The sequence below is a fragment of the Phodopus roborovskii genome, unplaced genomic scaffold (genome assembly GCF_943737965.1).
Source record: "Phodopus roborovskii unplaced genomic scaffold, PHOROB, whole genome shotgun sequence".
NCBI classification, from domain to species: domain Eukaryota; kingdom Metazoa; phylum Chordata; class Mammalia; order Rodentia; family Cricetidae; genus Phodopus; species Phodopus roborovskii.
This window is the reverse complement of record NW_026126540.1, coordinates 7,928,294-7,954,439: the sequence shown is the minus strand read 5'-3', so window position 1 is coordinate 7,954,439 and position 26,146 is coordinate 7,928,294. Positions and strand designations below refer to the sequence as shown.

The following is a 26,146-nucleotide window of genomic DNA, read 5'->3' as shown; positions in this document are numbered from 1 at the left end:
ACTGGACCAATAGTTTGATCATTTCTTTTACCCCTCAGGTCCTAACTCAATTCTTAAAGATGACTTTTGCCTTCTGTATTATTTTACTTCATCTCTTTTTCTGAGGTAGGGTTTTGTTGTGTATCCCTGAATGACTAGAAAACCTGTGACGCTTAAGCTGGTCTAGAAAATTCAGCATGGCACAGTATGGCCTCAAAATGAGCATGCACCAGCCTTACCCACCCAAGCTCTGTAGTTAAAGGTGTGTGTTGCTACATCTGGGGTTGGTCTCCACTTGCCAGGTGACTCTCTTGCATACATATATCCATAAATGAGTAGGCAGCTCATCCCCTGAGCTTTTAAAACAAACCTCCAAGTGTTCAAGCTAAGTCAAATTGGTACAAAGTGAGATCATAAACATAATCCCCCCTCTGCTCAGTGAACCCCCAGGGGAAGGGGTGGCACAAAGAATGTAAGAGTCAGAAGAGATGATGGAAATCAGGAGGACAAGGACCTCTTAACCAACAAACTAAAGGCCATTGGAATTTACACCGACTGAAGAAATAAGCACAGGGTCTACACCAGGTCCATTGTATATAAATTATAGCTTTCAGTTTAGTGCCATAATGGAACTTCTAGTTTGTGAACAAGTGGGCCTCTGAAAGTATGCTTTTCCTTCTGTTTGTTTGCCTTGGCCAACTTCAATCAGATGGCTTTTGTTTTACCTTATTATATTTTATTTTGTTATGTTTTGTTTTCATCTCTTAAAAGCCTATTCTTTTCTAATGAGAGACATGAAGGGAATGGGTCTGGATGGGAGGGGAAGAGAAGGAGTAAAGGGAGGGGAAATTGTAATGGGGACATATTGTATGAGAAAGGAATCCATTTTCAAAAATAGGAAAAAATATTTTCCATCAGTTAAATTTGCCATAAAAACAGCTGAAATACTTCAAGTTTACTCCATTGGCAATATTTAAGCATTGTCTCAATAATAACTTGACTTCATATATTAAAGTACAGATTCTAATATTACATAATTGACCATGTTAGGTCAGTGGTTCTCAACCTTTTTATGCTGCAACCTTTAATATAGTTCCTCGTGTTGTGGTAAGCACAACCATAAAATTATCTCATGGTTGTCATTTGCTACTGTTATGAATTGTAATGTAAATATCTGATATGCAGAATGTCTAATATGTGACATGCAAAAGTGTTGAGATCCACATGTTGAAAACCACTGTGCTAGGTTTATCTTTCCAGTCCCATTAAAGTGATTCTGTGATTCTACAAAATCATTATCAAGGACTGGTAAGATGGCTCAGCAGTAGGTAAGATTACATGCCACCAAACTTAATGATATAAATTTGATCCTCAGAATGTGCATGGTTAGGAGAGAACTATCTCCTTCAGGTTTACATTAAACATATACAAGTGTACTGTGGCATGTGCACACACATACACACTCTCACACATTCAGAGAGAGAGAGATACACATTCACACACATACACACAAATGCTAAAGAAATAATGTAAATGCATTTGTAAAAATTCTATTTCTTTCTCTCATGAAATTAATATATTTAAAATCTTATTTACTAGTAAGATTCATATTATTTACCTTTTCTATCACATGTCACACTTATTTTTATTTCCCATTGTATTATTCAAAATTCAAAAAGCCTTTATCTTGGTAATGTTATTTTAGCATCTACAATTTATTAGCAACACATAATTTAGGAGAGTCCTTGCAAATTTTTATAGTTATCATCTATGTTTAACCCGTCCTATAGACAAACATTTAGAAACACTGCTCACAAAGAACAGGTAATCTTTGATTATCTTAAAAGAGTACAACTAAGCTGTCAGATTCAAACACCTGTTTACCTAAAAAAATAACCCTAGGTTTTATATAATGGGAGCCTAGCAAGTGTTCTGAGATTTAGTGAAACTATATAAATGAATGCGTAATTGAATATCATATAACACTGATTCATTAAGTTGATAATTTAGCTAACTAACATGAATTTATGCTAAAAGTTTACTAACTTTTGGAGGAAAAGGGCTGTGGCTGTGTACTTTTTTTTAATTTCTAAAAATATTTCAAAGTGTTTTTTATGAAGATGTAAGAACAATTTCACAAATAAACATTTCTGCAACTATTTAGCCTCTATTTCAACTGTTTAATTCCTCACATTCCTTCGCTAATAATTTCAACACCCCAGAAAACAGACACACACCCATCAATTTCTGTTTCTCACATTTATACTTGCTTAATATTTGCAGGTTATATTCTCATTCAAAGCATTGCTTATAACTATTTTCAGTTGTTTCAATGGTAATAGCTAGCTCAAGTTTCAGTTAGCCTTTTCCTCAATGTGTAAAATTAATTAGGATGAACAAATAAAGAAAAGTGGTGGGCCTTAGAATCTTGCATAATAGCTTAAAACAGATGAACTGGACATGTATACAATCAGGGTATGCTGTGACTTTTCAAAGGTATTATATGTAGGGTACAAGACTTTTAGGAGTCAGTATCCCATTGAGCAATAAACCATTCTGATGTTAATTCAATCAATGTTACAAGTATCAAAATATTTGCTTATTTTTAACCATCTTCCTGAATAATGTACAAATTAGCTAAGAAGACTCTGTCAACATTATTCATCTTAATTTTATTGTTTCCCTATGGAAGATGACAGAATAATCAAAAGAGAATTGTTTTTAAAATGTATTGTGTTTATGTCTTAAAATTTATGATAGCTAGCATTTTATGGCTTTTTGATTGATCTGAAAATTACAATTTACCTATTGGTTTTATTTGCCATTACATCACCAGTAAAAGGCATCTACTTTCTTTTTAAAGTGAAAGCTCCTAATTTTCACAGGGTGAATGTTTTATTGAGTAAAGGTATAGCAACAAATATCATTGTGCTAAACACTAAAAATCTCAATGCAGAACAAAGACACACCAAAGGTAATTTACTCCACAATTAAAAATAAAAATCTGGCATGAAATGTTAATACTGGTAGTGTTCATTTTTAATACTCACAGCCCATCTTATCAATTCAACTTTGCATTGCTCCTTAGCAGTTAAATATGTGAGTATGTTTGGAGTTTTCCCATAAAAAAATGACAATGAATATCAAATAACATGAAAGTAGATCCAAAAGTCAAAGAGAGTCAGCTAATTTAGAGATAATGATGTGAGATTCTTTCATGGTTATATCCCCAGCCTGGAAGCAAGAAGCATGTGTGTGATTTCTCACCTGCCTACATGGAATATGGCAGCCCCAGGAGTTGTGTAACCACCCAACAAGGCCTGAAGCATCTTGCCCCATCATCCTACTATTACAATTTGGTTTCTATTAAACCTGATGCTTTTTTTATTTTCCAAACATGGATACAGTCTGTTGGCAGCTCTTCCTGGATAAAGCTCTTTGAAACCCAATTTGGAAATCTTGTTAAGGAAACTTCTATGACAAATGTACCTTCCACACCCAAGTCTTCACACACAGAAGACTCACAAAGAAGGAAGGCATTATTAGCCTAGAAAACACTGATAAAATGTTTTTGGGTTTTGCCCCATAAAACTGAAATACTATATTTAAAAAGAACAGCCTTGATGTCACAGTGCTTTGGTCATGTTCTGGGTCATTGTAGATACGTTATTAATAATCTTAGAGGACATCACGTATTTTGAAGAACAAACTGAAACATTGTAAGTAAGACATTCTAAAGTCCCACTTAAGAGAATACATGCTCACCATCCTGAAACAACTGTATGCCCCTGTGTTCTGTAAAGCTGAAAGGGCCTTCTTTTTTGGGTATGGCCAATTCTGTTCTTTCCTTTTGCATGATAGTAATATGGCATTAGATCATAGGTATATGTGTCTATAAAACAAATGGACACGATCCTACAAGGGGTGAAATATCTCCATGCCTGTCTCCTAAAGGTTGTTGTAGTCTATGACTTAAAAGAAATCTCTGTTTCTTTTCAAGAGGTAGACTGGAGTTCTTTCGAAAACTTCTGACATTAGGGTCAAGTTCACTCTATGCTTATGGTGATAATTTCACTAGTTTTGGACAATTTAACATTTTCACATCTGAAAGGAATGGTGAGAGATATGGGGGTGTCTCCTACAGAGTGTACCCTATCCAACCTAGGAATTAATTGGGAATGCTGCCCTTTCTCCAATACAGTTGCTGATGAAAAGGATCTTTTAAAAACTGCGTTGGTTTGCACTGCAGATTGGATGGAGGATCAGAGAGCAACTGCATTAGCAAGACTGCAGTGGGGGCAGTGGTCTTCTGGATCATGGAACATTTTCATATGTGTGCAATTATCTTCCTAATGTCCTCATCTAATTTGTCACGAACTGGTATCTGGTTACTCTCAAATCCCCATCCCCCTCCAGCCATGCTAGAGTTTCATCACTGGCCCCCTCAAACCCCTATGTTATCAAGGATAAGAGATGAGGAAATATGTGTACTTTCAGATTGTCACCTATGTTGCATGGCCATTGGCGATTTCAGCAAACCACTGGGAATGGCTCCTAGTTAGGTATTCAATGATGGGCACCCCCTACACACACACACACACACACACACACACACACACACACACACACACACACACACAGTTCAGATGTTCTTAATTTGATCATCTCCCCGACCCCAATCCCCTTCAGTTTGGACTGTAATTTTCCAAACAGCCATCTCTCATTTGCAAAAGTTAAAAATCAATCTACAGATATAGAATGCTGACTTCCTGACAGGATCTCTCTTAGTGGAGCTGGCAAATTGTGACCAATAAATAGAAAAGGGAGGGAGGGAGGAACGGGGGAGGGAGAGGGGAGAGAGAGAGAGGGAGAGAGGGAGAGGGGGAGAGAGAGAGAGAGAGAGAGAGAGAGAGAGAGAGAGAGAGAGAGAGAGAGAGAGAGAGAGAGAGAGAGAGAGAGAGAGAGAGAATCACTTGATTCCTAAGCAGGGATTTGCCTGCGATGCGCGGCGAGAGGACTGCGGCGGCTGATTTACACAGTTGGCGCGGAGGAGGGGCCGGGGGGTGCGGGGGGGGGGACAAGCTGGCTGAGGCTCCAGCGATGGGCTGATCTGGGGGCTCCCGAGCGCCGCTCCCTCGGTGCGCGATTTGGGGGCGGCTGATGGCTTTGCATTCAGGTTCCAGCCCTGCGTTTTCTATATTGCCTCCTAGTCCCCGACCTGGCGCTCCCAGTTTAGAGGCAGACGTTTGGTAAGTAATGTGTAATCTGATTTTAGTTATTTCCTAGGCCATCAAAGCGGTACTTTTAAAGCAGGTCAGTCTTAAAAAGATGCGGTCGCCGCCACCGCCGCCGCCGGGAGCTTCTCCTTGGCCTGAAACGCTCTCCCCACTCCTCTACCCACCTCCCCCTGTCCTCAGGCTGGAGAAGTGAGGGCGCTCGAATGGTGGGCTGTCAGGGGAGTCACACTCCGCCAACGGGATCGCATCGTTTTCGTGTTCTGTCTGAGATTTCCTAACGCCAAGTGCAATGTGATGTGTACAGCCATACTGTTGTATCTGTGTCCTCGCCCCCACCCCCCACCCCGCCACCTGACCAATGCTGGGATCTGAGATCTAGTCGCCCCCTTCCTGCCTCCTTTCCATCTCTCCCCACCCTGTCTTCTCTCATCTCCACGCCACCCACCCCCACACCCACCCATCCAAAGGGCAAAGAGCAAAGACACTTGGGAAAGGCAAGGGCTAGCTATATCTCCTTCAGTAGACCGAGGCCGCAGGCAGGGATTGCGCTGTGAGAGACAGTCTTTCAGCGAGCTACAGAGAAAGAGAGAAACCCAGAAAGGAACCAGTGCTCTCGGGCACCGGGGAACTCGCCACTGAAAGAAGAGCACCAAGATTTTTCCATCAGGCGATCCCGGTCCTGGGACGCTCACATTGCCTGCCTGCCATCTGGGGCAAGGACCTAGAGCTGTGGTCCTGAGACCACCGTCGGTAGCCAGCATCACCACGTTAGGTGCGCGCCCCGCACTCCCATTGCTATGCAGAAACCATTTGCCTCTCAATATAAAAGGACCACTCTAAAAGGATTACAAGCGTGATTTGGTAGCCTTTCTGAAAGTTGGTGGCCTGAAGAGGGGAAGATCCTGGGCGACAGAATGACGGATACAATGCAGCCTCGCGGAGAGTTTGCCCCTCCCGCTGGGAAGCCCCTCGGAGCGAACCTCGGAGATCCTGAGCGCTCTGCACCATAGGTACTCGTCGTCATCCGTTCCTATTTTGCCTGATTGAAATCAGTGTGTCTCTCCTGTAGGATGTGTGCTGTAGAACGCGTAGACTTTGGCCGTTGGATCTTCTATACACTCACAGGTGCTAGGATTTTTAATTTTTTTAATTATTATTTTATACAATTGGATCCGGTAGATGTAAGGGTGAAGGAAGAGCTTCTGAAGACTAATACAATCTCAGACCCCCTTCTTCAGGGGAAAGAAATCTTAACTCCAACATATAGGCCAGGTGGTCAAGGGGAGAACCCCTCCCCCCCACCCCACCGCGCGGAGCGCTAGGTTGTATTTTAAGAGACAGAAGGAAAACGGATATATATATATATATATATATATATATATATATATATATATATATATATATTGCCTCGCCTACCGGCAGCGGATTAAAAAGGGTTCTGTAGAAGGCTCAGAGCTCTTCAGAAAATGAATGATGCAGCATTTTAATTATTTGTTCCAGGGAGATCGTTTCGCTTCCATATTGGAATATTTAATCTTAGATGTGGAATGAAGGGGGAGCACTGAGGAGGGGGAGGTCGGAAAGGGGCTTGCTGGGTAGAAAGAGCTTCTTGTCTTCTTGTCCTTCTCTGGACAAACAAATGGTGCCTGCGCTCCCAGCAGGAAGCAAAAGAAACCAGCCCAAGGGCCCAGCATTCCCTAACTTTCAGACCCCTTCCCATCCTTTAGACATTCAATGCTAAAATAAAGGAAACCGAGCCTGTTAAAGGGCCTTTAGGATGTGGCCAAAGTCCAGCACTTAGGACTGTAGTTCCAGAGCACATTGGGACTTGGTTGCAGTAGCCATTTACCATGATTGGGAAGCCCAGTGCAGCTTGCTGACAGCGCTTTCATTCAGCTAGAGCCTGAGTTCCTACAGGATTCCAGAAACAGCTGCTGCCTTTGCAGGGTGGGTGACCAAGGTGCTGGGCCAGGGTGCTGGGGAGGGAGGTGGAACTGCTCTGTCCTGAGTGCCTGTCGGCTTTCTACATAGGCTTGTTCCCAGGTGGAGACCTCTCTGAGAAAAGGGTGGGTCTGGGATGTGAAGGGTGCAGTATGTTAAAGAATCTTCCAGCCTGCTTACTGAGTCTGATCACCATTTCCAATCTTAGCTACTGTGGAGTAATGGACAGCAGCATGGGTATTTTTAGTGCAAGCTGTCATCTAGATCTTGGGACAGACTTTTAAGGAACGCTTTGGTAAACTAGATGAAATAGATTTTAGATCATAAGAAATTCATACCTCTTCTTCTTCTTCTTCTTCTTCTTCTTCTTCTTCTTCTTCTTCTTCTTCTTCTTCTTCTTCTTCTTCTTCTTGTTTGATTTTGTAAAGATGCTTTCAAGAAAATCCGTCTTTGCTATCCATCAGCTTAGAGGCCCTGGCAATGGAGTTCATTTATTTAGTGGTCAGGAAGCACCCGCCCCCTGTGAGTTGGTGACAGGATAGGGGGAGGGGATCCTGCATTCTGGACACACTACACAGTTCCTGTTTTACAGATCCTTTTGCTGCTTGTTTGACACTCTGCAGATTCTCCACCAAGGGTTCTTCCTTCTAGCATATAGTGTTCTTCCTTCTAGCATATAGGGCCTTTGAAAACTCCTTTCAGTGTGTGTGTGTGTGTTTGTTTGTGTGTGTGTGTGTGTGTGTGTGTATGTGTGTATGAGAGAGAGAGAGAGAGAGAGAGAGAGGGAGAGAGTTTGGTTGTTTCTAACCTGTCAAATCTTCATTCAATCATTTCTTATGGGGATACTCATTAGTATTCTCTTTGGGGAATACTAGAAAGGAGAGAGAAGGAGAGAGGGAGAAGAAAAAAGGGAGCGTGTAGAGGAGTGCAGCAAGAGGAACTAAAGGAGGAGAAAAAGCAATGCCAGAAGTCTCCCTCCCTTGAGGTCTTCCAGAGGAAGGGTGCAAATTGTCCCATTGCTTTGCAATGTTCTTCATCTCCCTACTAGTGGAGTGGGAGAAGAGTGAGAAAGAAAGAAGGGAGAGAAAATGGAGGAATGGAAGGAGAGAGAGAAGCTTGGAAAGAAAGAATAAAGAAAGGAAGGAAAGAAAGAAGAGTAGGAAGAAGAAAGGAAGGAAGAAAGAAAGAAAGGAAGGGAGGAAGGGAAAAGCAGAAAGTTGCAAGAAAATGCATGGCTGTTGGGTTCAAAAGAAATCGAAGGCTTTGAGCAGCAACAAAATAATTCTGGTGCCAAGGGATCGAAGCAAAATGTAGGAGAAAGTCAGTCGAAGTATCTAAGGATGTTTGAGCTCTTATTTGGGACACCCAGCTAGAACCAGCCAGACTCAGCTCTTCCACCTGCGGGTTGTGGGTATCTAGCTCCTCCTCACCTCTGAAGGGAAGTCAGTGAAAAGAAAGGCCAGTTCCAAAGAAGGTTTCACTTTCCAAAGCCTTAGCACGTGAGGTGATATTGGAAACAAAGGTCCAGAGGTTGGTAGTCCTCTCAACTCCTAGGTCCTTCCTCCTAAGGAATGTTTTCCTCAGGTGCTCTCCTCCTCTTTTCCTGATTCTGCTTTATTCTTTTGAATATTTATCCTCGTGAATGTTTTACTTCTTTTAGCTCCCCTTCATGCTCTCGCGCGCACCCGCCTATGTGCGCGCACGTGCTCAACACACACACACACACACACACACACACACACACACACACACACACACACACACACACAATTGTATAGTCAGGGTTTCTTAGTGCTCACTCCCGACCCAAGATTAAGTGTGTTCCCCTTCTTGGAGCCCATTTTCATGACGTGAAACGCTGGACGTTTTTCAGCACACATTAAAAATTAAACAGAAAACACAGCGCCAAACAAGTCCGAATCTTGCACTGTGATTGAGCCTATCTTCCCCTCTGCATCTCCCCCTCCCCCCGGTGTCCAATCCTGTAGGGTAACCCGGGAGAGCAGCCACAGAGGCGGCGCGCCCAGCAGCAGCCTAGCTGGAAGCCTGCTGCAGCCTCATCTCCTCCCTCCTCTATTGAGAGTGCCAAGCAGCAGTCCTGCATCCTAAAGAAGCCCATTGAAGAGACCATTGCATTCTCTGCACGTCTCAGGCTAGCTTTTTAATTTATTTTTTAGGGCTGCCTCCCCTCTTCTCTACCCCCCCTCGTTTCAGCTTCAGCAAGACTAAACTGGGTAAGAGAGAAACCTTAAACTCAAGCTTTATACTTGTTTCTGTTCGGTTTTTAGTTCTTTTCCATAGTCAGTGCTGAGAAACAAAAATTAAAAACCAAAAAGCAAACCTCCTGCAAAATAGGTAAGTCAAAGATGCCTGCAGCCTGGCTGCCTAAAGCCCAGAGGTGTGAAAATGAAGAAAAAACATTTTCTATACAGGGTAAGGATGAATGTAAGTAGATCCTAACATTTTACAAGGAAGCCAAGGGAAGACCAAGTGATACTGCGATGTGCTCTCATCTGCTTTCTCTGTCTGTTTTTTTCATTTAATTGTTTCTAAAAATTGACTATTACATGCCGGAGGCAGATTCCACTTTGCTTTCTCAAGAGTGTCTCCTTGCAGCTGTGTCCATGATATGCCAGCGGAATGTAAAGACAGATTCTTCCCACTTTTCCTATAAATCATCTCCTTGTGTTCCTTGGGGTTCAAGTTAAGGGATATTTCCTTGATATAGGTATCTTATGTGGGGAGAAAACATATATTGGGGACTCTGATTTATTTTTATTCATTAAATCTAACCATTTAAATTCAATTGATATTTCACTGACTTGGGAAGGACAATGTAATAAAACAGGAACATTATGATGTATTTATATACACATTTTCATATGCTGATGACACTAAGCAAAGCAAGAAAACCTTTGATGACAGTACTCCATGTTTCTCGAACAGGGCATTGGATTCATATCTTGTCATTGGAAAATAAATGTCTTTTCTAAAATGTTTTCACAAGCTAGATAATTTGTCAGCAAGAATTGAAGTCCCCCTGCCCCATTAAAGCCTTTTCTACCTACTTCTCTTCTAAGCATTTTCTGTCCCCTTACAGCTTTTTATGGTTCCTCAGTTGATCCCAGAAGCACAGACTCACTCCAAACTGAGCTCTTGCAAGTGATTTTGCAGACACTCCCAAGCTTAGCGACCTTTAGCTGTCACTATCTTTAGCTCTGACAATTGCATGGGCCTATTCTTTAGAGTTCAGAGATCTCATCACTCCTAATGCTTTAAACAGCCAAATGAGAAGCTATGTAGAGATTCTTTATTTAACTAAAGGAGACTGATATTTGCTGTGTTCGGGTGAAAGGGGTTAGTGGTTGAGTGTGGAATTGGACACAGGTGATAATTAAGGAGTTTTTCATGGTTCCTTAAATGAAAACGTAAGATGATGATGATGATGATGATTATTATTATTATTATTACAATATTTGACATCTTGACATTTGATATTGGGCAATAAGCTTCACTTTTTTTAACATCTTTTGGTTATGCAGGTTTGTTTTTAATAGCAAATGTGTACAAACTGAAAAACACCCCTTTCTCCTATGACTTCCAGTAAGATTTTAAATGGGGAATCTTAGTTTAAAGAGGAAAGTTAGTATAATGACAAAGCCACAAAGCCATTGCCTTTATGGCTAAATCTGCCTATGTCAACACTGAGTCAAAGTTCCAATTCTGTTGTTTTTATAAGAGGAAGTTAAAGCAAGCTGCTTTTGTTCATGTCACATAATACTGAATAGGGTTTGGGTCAGGAAAATGTCACTGTGTGTTGCAATATGTCAGTCTCTTAAATTGAAAATACAGGAACACCTTAAACATTAAACATGTTGCTGCCTCATTTGGAATATCAGTTCAATCCCTGTTCAGGTTTTCAAACCACCCTTGTTTTTGTTTCTGTTTTTTTTTGTTTGTTTGTTTTTGTTTTTTGAGTCCATGAGAGTAGTACAAAAGCTAAAAAATCTAAAAATCTGTATCTTTATTTCTGTTGCAGTTTCATAATCAACCAAGAATGATGAAGCCTTCCATAGCTGAGATGCTTCACAAGGGGAGGATGCTGTGGGTAATTCTTCTAAGCACAATTGCTCTAGGATGGACTACTCCAATCCCCCTGATTGAGGACTCAGAGGAAATAGATGAGCCTTGTTTTGATCCATGCTACTGCGAAGTTAAAGAAAGCCTCTTCCACATACATTGTGACAGCAAAGGATTTACAAACATTAGTCAGATTACTGAGTTCTGGTCAAGACCTTTTAAACTGTACCTTCAGAGGAATTCAATGAGAAAATTGTACACCAATAGTTTTCTTCATTTAAATAATGCTGTGTCCATTAACCTTGGGAACAACGCATTGCAGGACATTCAAAGTGGCGCTTTTAATGGTCTTAAGATTTTAAAGAGACTGTATCTCCATGAGAACAAACTAGATGTCTTCCGAAATGACACCTTCCTTGGCTTGGAAAGTCTGGAATATCTGCAGGCAGACTACAATGTCATTAAACGTATAGAGAGTGGGGCATTTCGGAACCTAAGTAAATTGAGGGTGTTAATTTTAAATGATAATCTCATTCCTGTACTTCCAACCAATTTATTTAAGGCTGTTTCTTTAACCCATCTGGACCTACGTGGAAACAGGTTAAAGGTTCTCTTCTACCGAGGAATGCTAGATCACATTGGCAGAAGCCTGATGGAACTCCAGCTGGAAGAGAATCCTTGGAACTGCACCTGTGAGATAGTGCAGCTGAAGAGTTGGCTGGAACGAATTCCTTACACAGCCCTGGTGGGAGACATTACCTGTGAGACACCTTTCCATTTCCATGGGAAGGATCTTCGTGAAATCAAGAAGACAGAACTCTGTCCTTTGTTGTCTGATTCTGAGGTGGAGGCCAGTCTGGGGATTCCCCACTTATCATCAAGCAAGGAGAATGCCTGGCCAACCAAACCCTCCTCAATGTTGTCCTCTGTTCATTTTACAGCATCTTCTGTTGAATATAAGTCCTCCAATAAGCAGCCAAAACCTACCAAACAGCCACGAACACCCAGACCACCATCTACATCGCAGGCTTTATATCCTGGTCCTAATCAACCTCCCATTGCCCCCTATCAGACAAGACCACCCATTCCCATTATATGTCCTACTGGGTGTACATGTAATTTGCATATCAATGACCTTGGCTTGACTGTCAACTGCAAAGAACGAGGATTTAACAATATCTCTGAACTCCTTCCAAGGCCCTTGAATGCTAAGAAGCTCTACCTGAGCAGCAACCTGATTCAGAAGATATATCGCTCTGATTTTTGGAATTTTTCTTCTTTGGATCTCCTGCACCTGGGGAACAATCGCATTTCTTATGTGCAGGATGGAGCTTTCATCAACCTTCCCAACCTGAAGAGTCTCTTTCTTAATGGCAACGATATAGAAAAGCTGACACCAGGTATGTTTCGAGGTCTACAGAGCTTGCATTACTTATACTTCGAATTCAATGTCATCCGGGAAATCCAACCTGCAGCCTTCAGCCTCATGCCCAACTTGAAGCTGCTGTTTCTCAACAATAACTTGCTGAGGACCCTGCCAACTGATGCCTTTGCAGGTACATCTCTGGCTAGGCTCAACTTGAGGAAGAACTACTTCCTCTACTTGCCAGTAGCTGGTGTCCTTGAACACTTGAATGCCATTGTGCAGATAGATCTCAATGAGAATCCTTGGGACTGCACTTGTGACCTGGTCCCCTTTAAACAGTGGATCGAAACCATCAGCTCAGTCAGCGTGGTCGGTGATGTACTCTGTAGGACCCCCGAGAACCTTACCCACCGTGATGTACGCACTATTGAGTTGGAAGTTTTATGCCCAGAGATGCTGCATATTGCACCACCTGGACCATCCCCACCACAGCCTGGAGATTACCACCCTAATGGGGGACCCACAAGTGTGTCACCATATGAGTTCTCTCCTCCTGGGGGTCGTGTGCCACTTTCTGTGTTGATTCTCAGCCTGCTGGTACTGTTTTTCTCAGCTGTCTTTGTTGCTGCAGGCCTCTTTGCCTATGTACTCCGTAGGCGTAGGAAGAAGCTGCCCTTTAGGAGCAAGCGGCAGGAAGGTGTGGACCTTACAGGAATCCAGATGCAATGTCACCGACTGTTTGAAGACAGCGGAGGCAGTGGTGGTGTGAGTGGAGGTGGAGGTCGACCAACTCTGTCCTCTCCAGAGAAAGCTCCTCCCGTGGGTCACGTATATGAGTACATCCCCCATCCAGTTACCCAGATGTGTAACAACCCCATTTACAAGCCTCGAGAGGAAGAAGAAGTGGCTGCCTCAGCAGCTCAGGAGACAGGAGGCACAGAACGCGGATGTCCTGGGACACAGCCACCAGGAATGGGTGAGGGGCTCTTAGGAAGTGAGCAGTTTGCAGAAACACCCAAGGAGAACCACAGCAACTATAGGACCTTGCTGGAAAAAGAAAAAGAGTGGGCCCTGGCGGTTTCCAACTCCCAACTCAACACCATAGTGACGGTGAACCATCACCACCCTCACCACTCTGCAGTTGGTGGGGTATCAGGGGTAGGTGGAGGGACTGGGGGAGACTTGGCTGGGTTCCGCCACCATGAGAAGAATGGTGGGGTGGTGCTGTTTCCCCCTGGGGGAGGTTGTGGTGGTGGCAGTATGCTGCTAGACCGCGAGAGGCCACAGCCTGCTCCATGCACAGTGGGATTTGTGGACTGTCTCTATGGCACAGTGCCCAAATTAAAGGAACTACACGTCCACCCGCCTGGCATGCACTATCCAGACTTGCAGCAGGACGCCAGGCTCAAAGAAACCCTTCTCTTCTCTGCTGGAAAGGGCTTCACAGACCACCAAACCCCCAAAAGTGATTACCTCGACTTAAGGGCCAAACTTCAAACTAAGCCGGATTACCTCGAAGTTCTGGAGAAGACAGCATACAGGTTCTAACAGAAGCAAGAGAATAAATTAGTGGCTTTGTTTTGATTTTTTTTTCAAAAGAAAAGGAAAATAAAAAGAAATATATCCCCGGCTCCCACTCTACTTGTCCCAATAACTCCATCCTCACAGCCCCCCTGCCCAGGACAGAACTGAAACGCATGATATCTAGAGAATACAGAAGTGGGCTTCTCCCTCTCAGATGTGATTTTGAGGAAGGGCCTTACTCAGATCATTAATCAATGAAGTGCCTTCGCAGACTTTTGCCAGCAAATGTTATCATTATTTTTTATACTGAAACTCGAGACTTTGACTGTGCCATGTGTGAGGTATATTGGGGATCATTGTATTGATCCCAATTGAGTAAAATTCAATGTTTCTTTTTCTTTTCAGTAACTTTTATTCCCTTTAGTTACAATTTTGTTTGAAAGGGAGGGGGGAGATTGGCATCTATGGCTTTCTCTCCTTTTCCCATCATGGCACAGATTCTGTACATGTATTAACAATGCAGTTTGCTGCATGCTTGAAAACTGCAGGATGGGGAGGGAGGGGTGGGTCTTGCTCGAATGTTCTCACCCTGTTGTCTCTCACATACATATTAATGTGCATACAGCAAACCTCTCCATACACTTTGTTCCCTCAGTCTTCACTGGGTTCAGTACACCACACACACACACACACACACAGACACACACACACCTCACATACAACTGAATCTGCTTAGTTCGAGTTTGATCCATGTTTTCCTCTCCATGGTTCCATGCACCATTCACTCCTAGTGTACAGCTCCCAGCGTCTCTCCTACCACCTGGGAAAAGTCACATTCGAGGCTGGATCCTACTGAAGTGAAGGCTTGTTGGTTTAACAGCTGGAGATACTCCTAGGGATGAGAATTCCTCCTTGTGACCTTTCATCCTGATGCCAAGATTTTTGAGAACATCTGCACTTTCTTATATATATATATATATGATATTCAAAAATAAAAAGCAACTGGGTATATATCACTAACAGCTTTGTAGGCAGCACTTTTAATGTTTTTTCTCTCTCACACACACACACAAAGATTAAAAAGAAATGTGCATATATTTATTCTGTAATTTCAGTGATTATAAATTGTAAAGGTAATGTTTAATCATTGTATAGTGATTATGCGTCTGGTATAGCTTTCCTAATAAAAAGTTTTTGAAAAACATAATACATTATATATATATAAGATACAAAGCTTGAATTTAAACTTTAGCTATGCCATGTCTTTCGTACTCTCATTTAAAAGTATTTATTTTATTTGCTATAAAGATAACTAACTGATTAACAAGTTTGATGCACTGTGATATTGAAAATCCTATTATACAGTATTCATATTCCATATCAGGATTAAACTGGGGTTTGGATATGCTGATCTATAGTTCAGTTTTTTTCATGGGTTATACATTTCAAATTCACTTTCCCAGTGAGGTGCTGTTCCATAGGTGGGGTGTGATCAGGAGAAAACAAAATTACTTGGATGAGGAAATAAAGGGTTATTTGGGGTAAGATCACTGAGCACCTGTGTCTTTCAAAATAGGAGATGAAGGAACAAATAAACGAAATAGCTCCCCCTTTAAATAAAAATGAGCACTGAAATTAGATTCATCAGCAGCTTAGGTATCACCACACTCTACATGCACATAAGCAGTACCAGAAGAGCTGAGGATAAATGCAGCTACAGAATATCTGTTAATCTGTGAAAGTTGTCTTTTTTGTGTTTGGACACTTTGCCCATTCACTTGCAGCAAATGGACCCAGAAATGCTTGATCTAGGACGTATGATACTGATTAAGTTTTCTTTTTCTGTATGTAATTAAAATGATGTTTTAGAGTTAACTCTAAGATATTTTAAGTTATGATCCATCTACACAGGAACAAAACCAAAGAAAATTGAAATTTAGGATGCAAGACATGAGCGATAGAGGCAGTTACCCAGTACGACCAGTAGAGGGAAGCAGAACTCCAGCGATCTCCAGTCTCAGCCACTACTGAATTGTATGAATTGTAAGGTTCCTTCAAGCTGCCCTATGAAATGATCATTGCATGTTGAATGTAATTCATCACGAGTGCTGAGGCCTTACATTACATCATTTACACACACACACACACACACACACTCTCTCTCTCTCTCTCTCTCTCTCACACACACACACACTTACACACACACACACACACACACACACACACACACACAGATAAAACCACCAGTTTCTAAAGCTGTATGGTATATACATCAAAGCATTGTGTCAAATGATCAGGGAGAAGTGAACATCTGATCCGTGTTTTTATAACCATTAAAACCATGTAAAACTATCAGTGTAGAAGTACATACATATAAAGAACCCAAATACGTAAATATAAAAAATGCACTTTTCAGGGCGTCCTTGCATTTGATATATGGCATCTGTAACTTCTGTCCTCAACTATTCAGTCTATTTTGGAGTTATTTCAGAAAGACCATAAAACTACTGTCTATGTAAATATTAGAATGAAACTCTCTTTACTTGGGAGAGTTGGGTCCCTCAAAAAAGAGATGACATTTTTTTTTTTTTTTTTTTGCAAACTATTCTACATGTCACCTTTGTTAGATAACTCACCTTTCACACCCTTTCTGATTATCCTTCTCTGCTTAACACTGTAAACTACACTTACTATTAACATTTTGGTTCTTCCTAATTAATTATTTTGGTGAACAGAAGTAGTAAGAGGAAAAACCTAGATCCTACAAATATGAATAGCACTGTCCTAGACAACCATGAGTTCATACAGCACAGTATATTAAGCATATCAAGTTAAATATTATCCCTAAGGACACTGGTGCTTTTGATATTTGGAAAACAAGTCTCCATAAACCTTATCAAGTTAAAATATAACTTGATAAGTGTAATATTTGTTTTATTTATCAAATATTGAAATAAGACTGTCTCATGTTAAATTTCATCCTAGAATGAAGAACAAATTGTTTATATAGTAAGAACAAATTTACATAAGAATGGAATTTTTTATTTAATAGGACAATATTTTGCTTTCATGGAATTTAATACCCCCTGACTCAGCCACTTGTTTTAACTTTGTGTTAAAACTAAGTTTATATACTTTAGTTTATAACAACAGATATTATTTCCATCAAATTCCCTGAATATTAATCAGGATGGATTAGCAACTGTTTAATATTTGTTGTAAATTTGATGTAAATTTTTAATTTATTTACAAAATAGATATATAATTGCCCTCAAAGCAATGTTCTGCTACTGAAATCAACCAAGCTCTGACAGAGTTTGATTTTCTTCTTTAGTCTTCTTATTAGTAATAATGATACTAGTATTTGGAAATAGCAGATGCACTGTGAAATGGTTAGTGTGAAATGATTGCAGATGATCAGTGAAGTTCAGAATAGTTTTTAAATGTGACATAACACTATATGGTATTACTCATGTAGATGCTTTCATATTTTGACTAGAAAGATGTTATTTCCTCAAATTGCAAAATTATTTAAAATAGGATGATGAATTCAATATTTTAAATAAAAGAGAGAAAATAACAACAGAAGTTTAATGACTGATTTGCAAACTTTTTTTTTTTTAACTTGGAGATTTTTAGTTCTAAAATCTTCTCATCTCAGGAGAACTTGTTTGTTCTGAAAATCATATGCTTCTTCAGAGGGATTCTCTTCAGCAGTGGTAGCTGAGAGATAGACTTACTCAGTGAAAATCCAGCATTTGCACACACCCAATCTTTTGGCAATTACGTTGTCCATATGAATAAATTTCATGCATCTTTGCAATGACCTTGATGAAGGAAAAGCCCATGAAATCCCCCACAAAATATGGCATGCATGACCATGATGATTAAGGACACTATGGGGGTAAATGATGATGTAAGAACTTTATAACTCAAGTGACTGAATGTTACATTTGTACCTTACTAAGCTATGAAATTTCAGGTAAACAGAACATAGCTTTAACTAATTCATTGCAAACATATTTTGTCTAATATATTACAGGCCTTTGAAACAATCAGAGCAATAACACATGCAAATTGGTCAATTTGTATACAAACATATACATAGCACTATCATCATCATCATTATTTTGAGACAGGATTTCTCTGTTTAGATTTGTTTGGCATTGAAGTCACAGAGATCCACCTTCCTCTGCCTCCTGAGTGCTGGGATTAAATGTGTGTGCCACCACTGTCCAGCAACATGGCACTAGTATGTATATATGTACATTGTATACACATTTATATAGTTTATATATGCAGAATTATATGTGAATTATACATTTTGCTACATGTGTAATGATTTCAGTTTCATGCACTCATTTTTTTTTTAACTTTTCCCTAGCCACCATCCAGGTTGAGATGGATGGAGTGTAAAGTTTTCACTTTCAGTATCTTCACATGTAAAATGTAAAGTTGTAATCATGATTTCTGAATTTAAAAGTTTTTTTTCACTTCCCATTTTTTTTTTTTCATTTTGCTCTTTCAAGCACAACGGAAAGCTCTCAGTTAAAAAGGTGACTCAATTTTAATAAAATATTCACAGCAAAGGGACTTCTTACCTGAATGTGATCTAAGTCAAGTGAAAAATGCATGCTGCTTCTTCCATTTGTCTGCCTAGAATAAATTTCAGAGGTGAAAACAATTTTAGTAACCCTGTTAATTGGACTAGCATTTTGTAAATTATCTAGTTATAAAGCAAGACTGCAATTGTAAAGTTATAATGCAAGAGACTTAAAAAATCATTTATGACACATATATATATAATTTACTGTTTAAGGCACCAGTTGCTATTACTATTATTAAAGTATTTAATAATAAATACAGTCACAGGCAGTGACATCTATTTTTATTAAGCTTTTCCATCTGCATCAGAGTTTTTGCATCAGAAATTTGTGTGAATAGAATTCTCCCTTAGTGCCAAGGTGAGACTTTAATCCATTTGTCATTTCTGATAATACTGGCTTCTGAAATCAATGTGCATATTTCTAAGAAAATGTATTTCCTTTCCATCGCACATGGTTATTCAAAGACTTTAACATTTTAGTAGAAAATAATACATATAATATACTTCACAGATATGTGGTCACATTATAAGAAGTTATGATTTTATCCAACTCTTTATACATTATTAAGTAATAAACATTTCTAAAAGAAGACTTCCTTCACCACCACTCAGTTATACTATGACCTATCCTGCCTAAATTTATTTTTTTAAAATATATCTTGCTTAGTTATTTTTGGAGAATCACATGATAGGTTTAGCAAATGTATACTGTATCAAAATGAAAGTAAGCCCACTAGAAAAGATATAAGGGTGAGCTCTTTCAAATTTGAACACTTTGTTCCAATTAGTTTGTAATGTTTCCAATTTTGTTTGCTGTTTTGACTTTTTGATTTCACTAGACAATATTTTACTTAGAAGGCCCAGTTACTTTTTAAATTCCACACAGGATTTCACCTCATGACCATTCTCTTGCCTCAGCCCCTGGAGGGCTGAAATTAGAGGTATGAGCTATCATGCAAGGCAGCACTGTAAATGTCAAGACATGTTTTTGCTTTTCTGAGATGCTTTATTACATTTGACTGAAAAAAAAATAGCATAAGAACTGTAGATATCTTTAATACTAGCATTAATCCTCCCTTAGTAAAGGACAGAAAGACTTGTGTCTTAAAGTGGATTTGAAAAAAAGAAAAGGCATTGTCCAACTCTGTACAGAATGGAAGAGTTTTTTTTTTCCCCTCCCACCTGTTCCTTCCAGTATTCCTGACTAACCACCACCACCTCCAGGTTCTAAGTCAGTGCTCAGGTGTCCTGGCACCAATGGACTGTTCAGTGAGCTCAGGGAGAGATGAGGTGAAACCTGGGGTTGATGAGAACCCTCAGCGCAATGGCAGAACACCTGGGTCACTTCTCTTGTCTCTAAATTAAAACATAATTCAGTCTGTTCTCCTTATGGAGAAGTCATTGGCCTTTGGTAAGAAAAATCAAATCCTAGATTATAGTGAAATCACTAGTAGTTTCAATTGACAAGATTCCAGTGTTGGTCTCGGGATTGTTTTCCATCCTCCAACATACCCGTTATCTTTGTCTTAGCATCAAAAATATTGACTTAATGTTAAATTTATGTCAAGTTACTTCTTTTCATGATACCTTTCCATTGTCTCACTATTTAAAGGGATGTTCTCCAGATGTCACATTGCCACATCAAATTCTTTTTAAAGCAGAATTCTGATGAAATAATACAACATGTTTTTGACATTCAGTATTTGGTATTTAAAAAAAAACACAAAAATATAGGCTGCCAAACATGTAAGTTAATAACCATATTCTGTAATGAAATGGTGCTTGGACAAAACCACTTTATGATCTCTAGAAATAGAGTACTTTATATGTGGTAGAGGTGGGTTTTTTGTTTGTTTTTGTTGTTTTTTCAATCTGTATGTGTATGTGCTTTTTGAACTATTTGTTTGCTTGTTTTCCTGTTTGTGTTCCTTGTTGGTTTTGGATCCAAATTTAAAGTGTGAATCCCTAGTACTCACAGACCACTCCTTTGAAGTAGGCATAGATTGTGTTAATTTGATTATCTTCTGTCAGAATGGAGAATAATCAAGCCCATGAATCTTTCTTTTTATCTTCGTAATACCATTACAACAAAAAGGTTAATGGAACCAGAGAGGAAATGAAGATATTCTTCTCTGACTAGCACTTAATATAGCTTTAGTAGCCTAAATTTGAGCTAGATTTTTATATTACCTTCCTGGGACCATAACTTTGAATGATTTCAATCCATGGGAGGTTACTGTGTGTTATCACTTGCTTCTAAGCCCCTTCAATGATCATCTGTTAATATATTCACTGACTGGCATGCAATTCAACTTGAAGAGTAGCTAAACTTAACTGTAATTAAAAATAATTTCTGATGTAAAAATATCATTGGAAAAACATACTATAATGTAGATTACATCATTTAGCTTAGTTTATATTTTAAATACATAAGATAAATTGTGACTTTTCCCCTCATTTCTTTATACATTTAACAAATTTGTTCTTTGATCATTTTCATGTATGTATACAATCTATTTAATGACATCTATCCCATGTACATTTATTTAGATGCCCAATATTAATATTTCAACTTTCTTGTTTTTATTAAAATAACCCACTGAGTCCAGATAGCACTGTAAAAGCAAAGACTTGGTAGTTTATCATGTATATATTTAGTACAGATTTTTCATGGACCTCATGCCATAGTTCGTTCAAGAAACATGACCTAATTACTGATTTGTACTTAGGGAGGCATTATCGTTTAAACATTTGCAATTTAAAACATATTATTTTTAAGAACTATTAAGGCAATTAAAATCAAGAAATACAAATACATGAAGAAATTTTTAAAAGTAGTGGATATCAGGACCATAATATTTATTCAATGTAGTCACATTGGCAAGAGAGACACAGACGTGCCGCAAACCCCTCTGTCATTGGGGGTCCTAAAATGAGATCAAAGCCTAAATAGGGAGACAAGAATTGCAGGTACAATGAAGAGTTTTTAATTAGCTATAGCATCTGATCCTATTTTTGTTTGTATTTAGAATTCTAACAAGGTAAAAGACATTGATTCTTGATTTGAACCATGATTTTTCTTTCAGGGAGGACTTTCAATATGCTTTTCTGTAAATTAAATGATACAGAATAAAAGTTTATTCTAATGAGGAGAAGCAGGTCTCTGAGATACACACAACCTGAGTTTTTTTTTTCCATGTTCATGTCTATAACTGATAGCTGAATATTTTTCAAATGAATTCTCTCTCTCTCTCTCTCTCTCTCTCTGTCTCTCTCTCTGAGTGTGGCTTTTCCAACAATAATAGCTTTGTCAAATAAGACAGTTTATAAAATGGATTATTATTCAAGGTAACATTTTACAGGTAAGAATTAAAGTTTTGATGGTTTAACATATTAAAATCTATCAACGTGATTCACCATATAAACAAACTGAAAAAGAAAAACCATATGATTATCTCCCTAGATGCTGAAAAAGCATTCGACAAAATTCAACACCCTTTCATGATAAAACTCTTGGAGAGGTCAGGGATAACAGGAACATACCTAAACATACTAAGAGCAATATACAGTAAACCAACTGCCAACATCAAACTGAATGGAGAGAAACTTAAGCCAATTCCTCTAAAATTAGGAACAAGACAAGGCTGACCTCACTCTCTATATCTCTTCAATATTGTACTAGAAGTTCTAGCTAATGCTATAAGAACACAAAAGGAGATCAAGGGGATCCAAATTGGAAGGGAAGAAGTCAAACTGTCTCTATTTGCAGATGATATGATAGTTCCTACAGCTGATAAACACCTTCAGCAAACTAGCAGGATACAAGATAAACTAAAAAAAATCAGTAGCCCTACTTTTCTCAGACTGTTGTTAAGAGACAGAGAAAGAAATCAGAGAAACATTACCCTTTACAATAGCCACAAGCAACATAAAGTATCTTGGTGTAATGCTTACCAAACAAGTAAAAGACCTATATAATAAGTGCTTTGTGGCTCTAAAGAAAGAAATTAAAGAAGATACCAGAAAATGGAAAGATCTCCCATGCTCTTGGGTAGGTAGGATAAACATAGTAAAAATGGCAATCTTCCCAAAAGCAATCTACAGATTCAATGCAATCCCCATTAAAATCCCACCACAATTCTTCACTGACCTTGAAAGGATAATAGTCAACTTTATATGGAAAAACAAAAGACTCAGGATAGCCAAAACAACCCTATACAATAAAAGAACTTCAGGAGGCATCACCGTTCCTGACTTTACGCTCTACTACAGAGCTATAGTTCTGAAAGCAGCCTGGTATTGGCATAAAAATAGACAGGTAGACCAATGGAATCGAATTAAAAATCCTGACATTAACCCATACACGTAAGAACACTTGATTTTCAACAAAACAGCTAAAATTAAACAATGGGGCAAGGACAGAATCTTCAACAAATAGTGCTGGCACAATTAGATGAGGGTGTGTAGAAGATTGCAAATAGACCCATGTCTGTCTCCATGCACAAAACTCAAGTCCAAATGGATCAAATACCTCAACATCAATCCAGCCACATTGAACCTCTTAGAAGAGAAAGTAGGAGGTAACCTTGAACAAATTGGTATAGGAGACCGCTTCCTGAACATAACTCCAGGGGCACAGACACTGAGAGAAACAATTAATGAATGGGACCTCCTCAAACATAGAAGCTTCTGTCAGGCAAAGGACACAGTCGACAAGACCAAATGGCAGCCCACAGACTTGGAAAAGATTTTCACTAATCCTATACCTGACAAAGGGCTGATCTCCAAAATAAACAAAGAACTCAAGAAACTAGTCAACAAAACACCAAATAACCTTATTAAAAATTGGGGTACAGAACTGAAGAAAGAATTCTCAATGGAGGAAATCAAAAAGGCTGAAAGACACTTAAGAGAATGCTCCATATCCTTAGCTATCAGGGAAATGGAAATCAAAACGTCTTTGAGATACCATCTTACTCCTGCCAGAATGGCTAAAATTAGAAACACCAATGATGACTCATGCTGGAGAGAATGTGGAGAAACGGGTACACTTCTCCACTGCTGGTGGGAGTGCAAATTCATACAGCCATTTTGGAGATCAGTATGGCAGTTCCTCAGGAAAATGGGAATTAGTTTACCACAGGACCCGGCAATACCCTCTTAGGCATATACCCAAATGATCCACATCCATGCAACAAAGACATCTGTTCAACTATGTTCATAGCAGCACTATTTGTAATAGCAAGAACCTGGAAGCAACCTGGATGCCCCTCAATTGAAGAATGAATAATGAAGATGTGGCACATCTACACAATGGAATACTACTCTGAAGAAAAAAATAATGGTATCTTGAAATTCGCAGGCAAGTGGATGGCACTTGAAGAAACAATCCTGAAAGTGGTAACCCAGTCACAAAAACAGGAACACAGTATGTACTCACTCATATATGGATTTTAGACATAGAGCAAAGGATCACCAGCCTATAATTCACACCTCCAGAGAAACTAGGTTACAAGATGTGTTCTAAGAGATTCATATAGGGTTCCTCACAGAACCGGGAAGGGATAAGTCCCCCAGAGCACAGAGGAAGTGTGGGAGGCAGGGAATGGAGAGTGAAGTAGGAGAAAACGAGGAGGAGGAAAGGAAAACACGTGAGACCAGGAAGATTGAGCCAGATTAGGAAGAGAAGACAGGAAAGAGAGAGAGAGAGAGAGAGAGAGAGAGAGAGAGAGAGAGAGAGAGAGAGAGACAGAGAGAGAGAGAGAGAGAGAGAGAGAGAGAGAGAGAACGTAAAAGAGGGAGCCAATATTGGTTTGAAGATAAAATTGAACACAAGGAAAGGTCTAGAGAACTACAAGACTGCTGCCAACTAACAATCTGAGCTTCTGTGGAAAGGCTACCATAATGTCCTTCCTGGAGAGTGAGATCAACAACTAACTTATCCATGGAGCCCTCAACTACTGCCTGTTGGAAACAGATGCAAACAACCATACATAAACACTGAGTCAAAGTAGAACACAGAGGCAGTTGGAGAGGACAAGGCCAGGTGGCAGAAACACATAGAGACAGCTTACCTGAACAAGGGGGAGGTAAGGGGCCACCAGTCTGATAGCTGGAAAGCCAGCATGGGACTGACTCAGCCCCCCCTGAATATGGGTCTCAGCCAGAAGGACTGAGCAGTCTAAGGAACCTCAGACAATGGAGCCAGGACATATCCCTGGTGCACAAAAGGTCCTTGGGAGCACATCCCCCATGGAGGGATAACTGCCTTAATCTAGAGCCAGGAGAGAAGCCCTAGTCCCTACTTCACATCACCTGTCAGATCTACAGGACCACAACTGGATGGCAATTCCCTACATATGGAATTGTGGTGGGAGGAGGGGAGGGTGGTTAGAGGGCAGGTGAGAGGGCAGAGAGGGAAAAAGGGTGGGAAGGAGGGAAGGAGGGAGGGAGGGAAGGAGATAGGGAGAGGGAATTGGGATCGACATGTAAAATAATAAATTAAATAAAAAAAATCCTTTGACTCCAAAATTTAAGTTCAAGGACAAGTTACTGTGGAAAATGATTTCTATTTTTGTTTCCACAGAAAAAAAAGATGTGGATTCCTTCCAGACTAATGTGGTTTGATAAAGCCAGATCACCTGAAACAGAGTACCAGGTGATCCTTCATTCAAAACAGCTGGACAAAGCAGCCTTACAGACTACAGTCATGATTTGTGCATCTTCTTAGAATCCCCCATGACAGCGCCCCTTACCAGTAGGTAGTAGTTTGGAAAGAACAACGCCCAAATTCCCAAATATTGTCTATAAATGTTTGCTTTCATTTAAATGGACTTGGTTATATAAAATAAATATATATATAAAATAAAGTTTTGATAAAGCATATGCGAAACTGTGATGATTATATAAAATTGAAATGTAATGTTGCTTATTGGTCTATGGCAGACATTTAGTAGGCTTTAGTAGTAATTATTTACAGCTTAGCAGGTCTGACATATGCTTCTCAGTGTTCTCAGTCTATTTCAGATCTCCTTAGGTTTTAACTGGAAAAGGCAGAATGCATATGTTTACTGTGAGGAATTTCTGATGGGTCCCCCCTGCTTAGCCTAATCACAAGAATATATTCACTGTAAGTGTATCTTCATTCATCCATTGTCCATCTGTGCCAAAAATTCTGGGGTTGCAATGATATTTAAGCTTTAAAAATATAGTCTACCTTCTCAGTACTTTGTCCTTCAATATGTAAGAATGTATATTTTACAGCTATGTGTTATCTTGTTTTAACATTTTTGAGTTCACTTTTTTGGCCAGGATCTCATGTAGAGTAGACAAATGTCAGTCACATTCTTTATGTGGCTTGGGATAAAAATCTAGACAGAGATCTACAGGCTTTTACTAAGAGAGGGAGAATCA

The 26,146-nt window shown here is 39.6% G+C and overlaps 1 protein-coding gene across 3 annotated transcripts; it reads left to right on the top strand.

Annotated features, from left to right (window-relative positions):
* The first annotated feature begins 5,010 nt into the window (after window positions 1-5,010).
* Slitrk3 (SLIT and NTRK like family member 3) lies at window positions 5,011-14,195 on the top strand. Of its 3 annotated transcripts, none has more exons than XM_051198821.1 (2): window positions 5,011-5,228; window positions 11,197-14,195. In XM_051198821.1, the coding sequence occupies exon 2, from the start codon at window positions 11,215-11,217 to the stop codon at window positions 14,149-14,151; it is 2,937 nt and encodes a 978-aa protein (XP_051054778.1). In that variant the 5' UTR covers window positions 5,011-5,228; window positions 11,197-11,214; the 3' UTR covers window positions 14,152-14,195. The 3 variants fall into 3 exon arrangements, with proteins under 3 accessions (XP_051054778.1, XP_051054779.1, XP_051054780.1); XM_051198822.1 differs by lacking the exon at window positions 5,011-5,228 and adding an exon at window positions 6,051-6,226; XM_051198823.1 differs by lacking the exon at window positions 5,011-5,228 and adding an exon at window positions 6,051-6,341.
* Window positions 14,196-26,146: the final 11,951 nt, after the last annotated feature.

What these genes read in the sequence shown, in the direction of transcription:
- Slitrk3 (XM_051198821.1), top strand. Translation starts at nt 11,215, where the DNA reads ATGATGAAGCCTTCCATAGCTGAGATGCTTCACAAGGGGAGGATGCTG.